The sequence below is a fragment of the Notolepis coatsorum genome (genome assembly GCF_963971535.1).
Source record: "Notolepis coatsorum genome assembly, chromosome: 9".
Taxonomy (NCBI): Eukaryota; Metazoa; Chordata; class Actinopteri; order Aulopiformes; family Paralepididae; genus Notolepis; species Notolepis coatsorum.
Window position 1 is genome coordinate 70,392,376 of NC_140173.1, and position 9,920 is coordinate 70,402,295.

At 41.3% G+C, this 9,920-nt stretch overlaps 1 protein-coding gene across 1 annotated transcript in view; it reads left to right on the plus strand.

Moving 5' to 3' along the window:
- The window catches only part of rims1a (regulating synaptic membrane exocytosis 1a), a gene marked incomplete at its 3' end in the record, with an annotated part of 159,388 nt that overhangs the window by 122,498 nt on the left and 26,970 nt on the right, over positions 1-9,920 (plus strand). Inside the window, 1 exon segment of the mRNA XM_084321094.1 lies at positions 4,707-4,912. Within this exon segment, the coding sequence (XP_084177220.1) occupies positions 4,707-4,912 (206 nt within the window).

The window sequence follows — 9,920 nt, forward strand, 5'->3', positions numbered from 1 at the left end:
ACCCCCCTCTCTCTCTATATCTCACACACACACACACACACACACACACACACACACACACACACACACACACACACACACACACACACACACACACACACACACACACACACACACACACACACACACACACACACACACACACACACTTCAGAAACAAACAGTATCAATGAGAGCATCAAAAATACACCTGAGTGAAGTCTAGTAAACATTTTTTTTTTTTTTTTTTTTTTTTTTGTTAATCTTGAGTTAAAAAAATTAGTGGCATTAATAGAATCGGGAGTTAACGCGATATTAACGCGATATATTTGACAGCCTTAATTACTACACTTTACTGCTACATTTGCACTCTGGTTGGATCTCAAACTTATTTTTGTTGCACTGTACTTGTGCTGTAGGGTGACAATACATTTTCATCTAATCTCTACTCTGCTCTGCTCTACTCTACTCTACTCTGTTCTACTCAAATCTAACCTAAACTAACCTAACCTGCTCTGCTCTACTCTACTCTACTCTACTCTACTCTACTCTACTCTACTCTACTCTACTCTACTCTACTCTACTCTACTCTACTCTACTCTACTCTACTCAAATCTAACCTAAACTAACCTAACCTGCTCTGCTCTACTCTACTCTACTCTACTCTACTCTACTCTACTCTACTCTACTCTACTCTACTCTACTCTACTCTACTCTACTCTACTCTGTTCTACTCAAATCTAACCTAAACTAACCTAACCTGCTCTACTCTGCTCTGCTCTACTCTACTATACTCTGTTCTACTCAAATCTAACCTAAACTAACCTAACCTGCTCTACTCTACTCCACTCTACTCTGCTCTACTCTACTCTACTCTGCTCTACTCTACTCTACTCTACTCTACTCTACTCTACTCTACTCTACTCTACTCTACTCTACTCTACTCTGCTCTACTCTACTCTACTCAAATCTAACCTAAACTAACCTAACCTGCTCTACTCTACTCTACCCTACTCTACTCTACTCTACTCTACTATACTCTGTTCTACTCAAATCTAACCTAAACTAACCTAACCTGCTCTACTCTACTCCACTCTACTCTGCTCTACTCTACTCTGCTCTACTCTACTCTACTCTACTCTACTCTACTCTACTCTGCTCTACTCTACTCTACTCAAATCTAACCTAAACTAACCTAACCTGCTCTACTCTACTCTACCCTACTCTACTCTACTCTACTCTACTCTACTCTATTCTACTCTACTCTGTTCTACTAAAATCTAACCTAAACTAACCTAACCTGCTCTGCTCTACTCTACTCTACTCTACTCTACTCTACTCTACTCTACTCTACTCTACTCTACTCTGTTCTACTGAAATTTAACCTAAACTAAACTAACCTAACCTGCTATGCTCTACTCTACTCTATTCTACTCTACTCTACTCTACTCTACTCTACTCTACTCTACTCTACTCTACTCTACTCTACTCTGTTCTACTCAAATCTAACCTAAACTAAACTAACCTGCTCTGATCTACTCTACTCTACTCTACTCTACTCTACTCAAATCTACTCTACTCTACTCTACTCAAATCTACTCTACTCTACTCTACTCTACTCTACTCTATTCTACTCTACTCTACTCTGTTCTACTCTACTCTACTCAAATCTAACCTAAACTAACCTAACCTAACCTGCTCTACTCTACTCTACTCTGCTCTGCTCTACTCTGCTCTACTCTACTCTACTCTGCTCTACTCTACTCTACTCTACTCTACTCTACTCTACTCTACTCTACTCTGCTCTACTCTGCTCTACTCTACTCTACTCCACTCTACTCTGCTCTACTCTACTCTGCTCTGCTCTACTCTACTCTACTCTACTCAAATCTAACCTAAACTAACCTAACCTGCTCTACTCTACTCTACCCTACTCTACTCTACTCTACTCTACTCTATTCTACTCTACTCTGTTCTACTCAAATCTAACCTAAACTAACCTAACCTGCTCTGCTCTACTCGACTCTACTCTACTCTACTCTACTCTACTCTACTCTACTCTACTCTACTCTACTCTACTCTACTCTGTTCTACTCAAATTTAACCTAAACTAAACTAACCTAACCTGCTATGCTCTACTCTACTCTATTCTATTCTACTCTACTCTACTCTACTCTACTCTACTCTACTCTACTCTACTCTACTCTACTCTACTCTGTTCTACTCAAATCTAACCTAAACTAAACTAACCTGCTCTGATCTACTCTACTCTACTCTACTCTACTCAAATCTACTCTACTCTACTCTACTCTACTCTACTCTACTCTACTCTACTCTACTCTACTCTACTCTATTCTACTCTACTCTACTCTACTCTGTTCTACTCTACTCTACTCAAATCTAACCTAAACTAACCTAACCTAACCTGCTCTATTCTACTCTACTCTGCTCTACTCTACTCTACTCTACTCTACTCTACTCTACTCTACTCTACTCTACTCTACTCTACTCTGCTCTACTCTACTCTACTCTACTCTACTCTACTCTGCTCTGCTCTACTCTGCTCTGCTCTGCTCTACTCTACTCTACTCTACTCTACTCAAATCTAACCTAAACTAAACTAACCTAACCTGCTATGCTCTACTCTACTCTACTCTACTCAACTCTACTCTACTCTACTCTACTCTATTCTACTCTACTCTGTTCTACTCTACTCTACTCTACTCTGTTCTACTCAAATTTAACCTAACCTAAACTAACCTAACCTGCTCTGCTCTACTCTACTCTACTCTACTCTACTCTACTCTACTCTACTCTACTCTGTTCTACTCAAATTTAAACTAAACTAACCTAACCTGCTATGCTCTACCCTACTCTACTCTACTCTACTCTACTCTACTCTGTTCTACTCAAATCTAACCTAAACTAAACTAACCTGCTCTGATCTACTCTACTCTACTCTACTCTACTCTACTCAAATCTACTCTACTCTACTCTACTCTACTCTACTCTACTCTACTCTATTCTACTCTACTCTACTCTGTTCTACTCTACTCTACTCAAATCTAACCTAAACTAACCTAACCTAACCTGCTCTACTCTACTCTACTCTACTCTACTCTACTCTACTCTACTCTACTCTACTCTACTCTACTCTACTCTATTCTATTCTACTCTATTCTACTCTACTCTGTTCTACTCAAATCTAACCTAAACTAACCTAACCTGCTCTACTCTACTCTACTCTACTCTACTATGTTCTACTCAAATCTAACCTAAACTAACCTAACCTGCTCTACTCTACTCTACTCTACTCTACTCTACTCTACTCTACTCTACTCTACTCAACTCAAATTTAACCTAAACTAACCTAACCTGCTCTACTCTACTCTGTTCTACTCAAATCTAACCTAAACTAAACTAACCTGCTCTGCTCTGCTCTGCTCTGCTCTACTCTACTCTACTCTACTCTCTGCTCTACTCTACTCTACTCTACTCTACTCTACTCTCTGCTCTACTCTACTCTACTCTACTCTCTACTCTACTCTACTCTGCTCTGCTCTGCTCTACTCTACTCTACTCTGCTCTACTCAAATCTAATCTAACATAAACTAACCTGCTCTGCTCTACTCTACTCTACTCTACTCTACTCTACTCTACTCTACTCTACTCTACTCTACTCTACTCTACTCTACTCTACTCTACTCTATTCTATTCTATTCTACTCTACTCTACTCTGTTCTACTCAAATCTAACCTAAACTAACCTAACCTAACCTGCTCTACTCTACTCTACTCTACTCTGCTCTACTCTATTATACTCTACTCTACTCTGCTCTACTCTATTCTACTCTACTCTACTCTGTTCTACTCAAATCTAACCTAAACTAACCTAACCTGCTCTGCTCTACTCTACTCTACTCTACTCTACTCTACTCTACTCTACTCTACTCTACTCTACTCTATTCTATTCTACTCTATTCTACTCTACTCTGTTCTACTCAAATCTAACCTAAACTAACCTAACCTGCTCTACTCTACTCTACTCTACTCTACTATGTTCTACTCAAATCTAACCTAAACTAACCTAACCTGCTCTACTCTACTCTACTCTACTCTACTCAACTCAAATTTAACCTAAACTAACCTAACCTGCTCTACTCTACTCTGTTCTACTCAAATCTAACCTAAACTAAACTAACCTGCTCTGCTCTGCTCTGCTCTGCTCTACTCTACTCTACTCTACTCTACTCTCTGCTCTACTCTACTCTACTCTACTCTACTCTACTCTCTGCTCTACTCTACTCTACTCTACTCTCTACTCTACTCTACTCTGCTCTGCTCTGCTCTACTCTACTCTACTCTGCTCTACTCAAATCTAATCTAACATAAACTAACCTGCTCTGCTCTACTCTACTCTACTCTACTCTACTCTACTCTACTCTACTCTACTCTACTCTACTCTACTCTGCTCTACTCTACTCTACTCTACTCTACTCTCTACTCTACTCTGCTCTGCTCTACTCTACTCTACTCTGCTCTACTCAAATCTAATCTAACATAAACTAACCTGCTCTGCTCTGCTCTGCTCTGCTCTGCTCTACTCTACTCTACTCTACTCTACTCTACTCTACTCTACTCTACTCTACTCTACTATAATCTAATCTACTCTACGCTACTGTGTGGTACTGAACAGCGTCCTGTGTTCCTGTCTGTCTGTGTCTCTAGTCGGGCCTTGCGCGCCACCGGCCGCCACATGATGAAGAGTACCAGCGTCAGCGGAGAGATCTACGGCACGGATCACGCAGACGGCAGCCAATCAGACACGGCGCTGGGGAATGGGGGCAAGAAGCGCCGCTCCAGCCTCAGCCAACGGGTGGTGGCCATCCTTCCATCCAGACGCAGCCTCAGTACCTCGCAACTCAACCAGACTGGTAGGACATACTGTACACATAGACTGACTGGTAGGACATACTGTACACATAGACTGACTGGTAGGACATACTGTACAGATATACTGACTGGTAGGACATACTGTACACATAGACGGACTGGTAGGACATACTGTACACATAGACTGACTGGTAGGACATACTGTACACGTATACTCACTGGTAGGACATACTGTACAGATATACTGACTGGTAGGACATACTGTACACATAGACTGACTGGTAGGACATACTGTACACATAGACGGACTGGTAGGACATACTGTACACATACTGACTGGTAGGACATACTGTACACATATACTGACTGGTAGGACATACTGTACACATAGACGGACTGGTAGGACATACTGTACAGATATACTCACTGGTAGGACATACTGTACACATATACTGACTGGTAGGACATACTGTACACATAGACTGACTGGTAGGACATACTGTACACATATACTGACTGGTAGGACATACTGTACACATATACTGACTGGTAGGACATACTGTACACATAGACTGACTGGTAGGACATACTGTACACATATACTGACTGGTAGGACATACTGTACACATAGACTGACTGGTAGGACATACTGTACACATAGACTGACTGGTAGGACATACTGTACACATAGACTGACTGGTAGGACATACTGTACCCATATACTGACTGGTAGGACATACTGTACACATAGACTGACTGGTAGGACATACTGTACACATATACTCACTGGTAGGACATACTGTACACATATACTCACTGGTAGGACATACTGTACACATATACTGACTGGTAGGACATACTGTACACATAAACTGACACACACACACACAAACTAACAAACAAACAGACAAAGCACACCAGCTGACAGCTGAGAGATATGGGAGAGACTATGAATCCAGTTGTTGTTGTTGTTGTTGTTGTTGTTGTTGTTGTTGTTGTTGTTGTTGTTGTTGTTGTGGTTGTTGTTGTTGTTTATTATGTCTGTTGTTATTTCAGAGGCAGCGTGTAAAACGACGGGAAGACAGAAAGGTAAAGAATAGAGATAGACAGACATACAGACAGAAAGGTCAATAATAGACAGACAGGTAGTCAGACATACTGAAAGATAGACAGACAGGTAGACAGACAGACATACAGACAGGTAGACAGACAGACATGAATACAGACAAAAAGTCTGAGCATGGACAGACAGACACTATCCTAACTGTGTCTCCTGCACGCTGCCTCCTTCAACCTCTGCCTCCATCAGTGTCCCAGCTTCAGAGTGGCTGCTCATTACTCACTACATCACTGTCCCAGCTTCAGAGTGGCTGCTCATTACTCACTACAACACTGTCCCAGCTTCAGAGTGGCTGCTCATTACTCACTACATCACTGTCCCAGCTTCAGAGTGGCTGCTCATTAATCACTACATCAGTGTCCCAGCTTCAGAGTGGCTGCTCATTAATCACTACATCACTGTCCCAGCTTCAGAGTGGCTGCTCATTAATCACTACATCAGTGTCCCAGCTTCAGAGTGGCTGCTCATTACTCACTACATCAGTGTCCCAGCTTCAGAGTGGCTGCTCATTACTCACTACATCACTGTCCCAGCTTCAGAGTGGCTGCTCATCACTCACTACATCACTGTCCCAGCTTCAGAGTGGCTGCTCATCACTCACTACATCACTGTCCCAGCGTCAGAGTGGCTGCTCATTAATCACTACATCACTGTCCCAGCTTCAGAGTGGCTGCTCATTCCTCACTACAGCACTGTCCCAGCTTCAGAGTGGCTGCTCATTACTCACTACAGCACTGTCCCAGCTTCAGAGTGGCTGCTCATCACTGACTACAGACTAGACTAGGGCTGTCCCCGACTAAGGATTTGGATAGTCGACTTTGATTGGCCAAAATTTGCAGATAGTTGACTGGTAGTCGACTACCCCCCTGAATGCAAAAAAAAGAATAAAAAAAAATATATGTAAGGGATAATGTATTGTATTGAGGTCATTGTCGCAAAATAATTGACCGACATGGAGTTTAAATTACCGAGCCGCCTCGGCGAGGTGTTTTAAACGTCAGTGAAGGTCAATTATTTTGCGATGATGACCGAGTATAGCTATACATTATCCCGCTTATTACATGGCTAACTTACTAACAATATACCTAATTCATTTGACAAATCGCAGTTGTTCTGTGGCTCTGTCAGCCCAAATAAAGTGATTATTATTATCGCGGGCAGCCCGGCAGGTGTGTCTGATTGGCTGCACTGAAACAGTGTGTGTCAGTGGGGCTTGATTACTCCAACTGCGAAAAACAATAATCACCGGTGGTTATCGAAAAATAATTCACCGCTGTCGGGGGCTATTGACCAATCACAAGCAAGCATTTCGGCGAATGTGAAAACGCCATGTAATAAATATATATAATAAAAAAAATATTATCATATATATATATATTGCATTTTTTTGCATTTGACTAAGAGGTTGGCAGTCGACTACGGCTCCTTTTGATCGATTAGTCGACTACCCGACTAATCGGGCTCAGCCGTAGACTAGACTGCCTAGTAGGACATACTGTACACATAGACTGACTGATATGACATACTGTACATATAGACTGACTGATAGGACATACTGTACATATATACTGACTGATAGGACATACTGTACACATATACTGACTGGTAGGACATATACACATTGACTGACTGCTAGGACATACTGTACACATAGACTGACGTGTAGGACATATACACATTGACTGACTGCTAGGACATACTGTACACATAGACTGACTTGTAGGACATATACACATTGACTGACTGCTAGGACATACTGTACACATAGACTGACTTGTAGGACATATACATACACATTGACTGACTGGTAGGACAAACACACACACACACACACACACACACACACAGAAACAAACAGACAAAGCACACTGACACCAGCTGACAGATATGGGAGAGACTATGAATCCAGTTGTTGTTGTTGTTGTTGTTGTTGTTGTTGTTGTTGTTGTTGTTGTTGTTGTTGTTGTTGTTGTTGTTGTTGTTGTTGTTGCTGTTGTTGTTGTTATTGTTGTTGTTGTTGTTGTTCTTGTTGTTGTTTATTATGTGTGTTGTTATTTCAGAGGCAGTGTGTAAAACGACGGGAAGACAGAAAGGTAAAGACTAGAGATAGACATACAGACAGAAAGGTAAAGAATGGACAGATAGACAGACAGACAGACAGACACTACATCAGTGTCCCAGCTTCAGAGTGGCTGCTCATTACTCACCACATCAGTGTCCCAGCTTCAGAGTGGCTGCTCATTACTCACTACATCACTGTCCCAGCTTCAGAGTGGCTGCTCATCACTCACTACATCACTGTCCCAGCTTCAGAGTGGCTGCTCATTACTCACTACAGCACTGTCCCAGCTTCAGAGTGGCTGCTCATCACTCACTACATCACTGTCCCAGCTTCAGAGTGGCTGCTCATTACTCACTACAGCACTGTCCCAGCTTCAGAGTGGCTGCTCATTAATCACTACATCACTGTCCCAGCTTCAGAGTGGCTGCTCATTAATCACTACAGCACTGTCCCAGCTTCAGAGTGGCTGCTCATCACTGACTACATCACTGTCCCAGCTTCAGAGTGGCTGCTCATTAATCACTACATCACTGTCCCAACTTCAGAGTGGCTGCTCATTAATCACTACATCACTATCCCAGCTTCAGAGTGGCTGCTCATTACTCACTACATCACTGTCCCAGCTTCAGAGTGGCTGCTCATTCCTCACTACAGCACTGTCCCAGCTTCAGAGTGGCTGCTCATTACTCACTACAGACTAGACTAGGGCTGTCCCCGACTAAGGATTTGGATAGTCGACTTTGATTGGCCGAAATTTGCCGATAGTCGACTGGTAATCGACTACCCCCCTGAATGCATATATATATATATATATATATATATTAGGGCTGTCAAAATGAATGCTTTAACTTTGGAGATTAATTAAAATTATTTAAAGCATTAAAATAAATGTATCTAGATTAATCTATGGAGTGAAAAATATTCAATCTTAGCACCGCGAATATAAGAAAGAGGTTTAGCTGAGTCAATGTTGATGGCTTTGTTGGACATTTGTATTTCACAGGAGAGAAACTGTATTCAAAGAAAACTATTAAAATAGTCTTTGAATCTAAATATACTTTCTTTGTGTTGATTTTACATTAATTCCATGATTTTACTGAAGCAAATATCTGTTACAAGCTTCGGTCTTAAGTAGAAAAATGCCATTTTTTATCTAGATTAATCTAGATTAATTACAGAAAATTGTGAGATTAATTAGTAAAAAATAAATAATCTATTGACAGCACTAACATTTTTTATCATTCCATTTGGGCTGTGTGGGGGTGCTTACTGTCTAAAGGAGTCGAATGAAGGCTCCTTGTCCTCTGCGGAAGCATGCAATTGGTCCACTGATGGATACATCTTGATATTTGTCTAGTGTAGTGTGTTCATTAGATGGGTGAAATCCTCTTTCAGTGCCTTCAGTGTTTTCTTAGGCAGTTAGCCTCGCTGGTATGCGCGGCATTAGCCACACTTCTAGGCCTCTTTGCTTTTGGAAAGAATGATAAAAAAATATTTAATATATTATAATATTTAATTTATTTAATTTGTTTGCATTCAACTAAGAGGTTGGCAGTCGACTACGGCTCCTTTCGATCGATTAGTCGACTACCCGACTAATCGGGCTCAGCCGTAGACTAGACTGACTAGTAGGACATACTGTACACATAGACTGACTGGTAGGACATACTGTACACATAGACTGACTTGTAGGACATATACACATTGACTGACTGCTAGGACATACTGTACACATAGACTGACTAGTAGGACATATACACATTGACTGACTGCTAGGACATACTGTACACATAGACTGACTTGTAGGACATATACATACACATAGACTGACTGGTAGGACATACACACACACACAAACAAACAAACA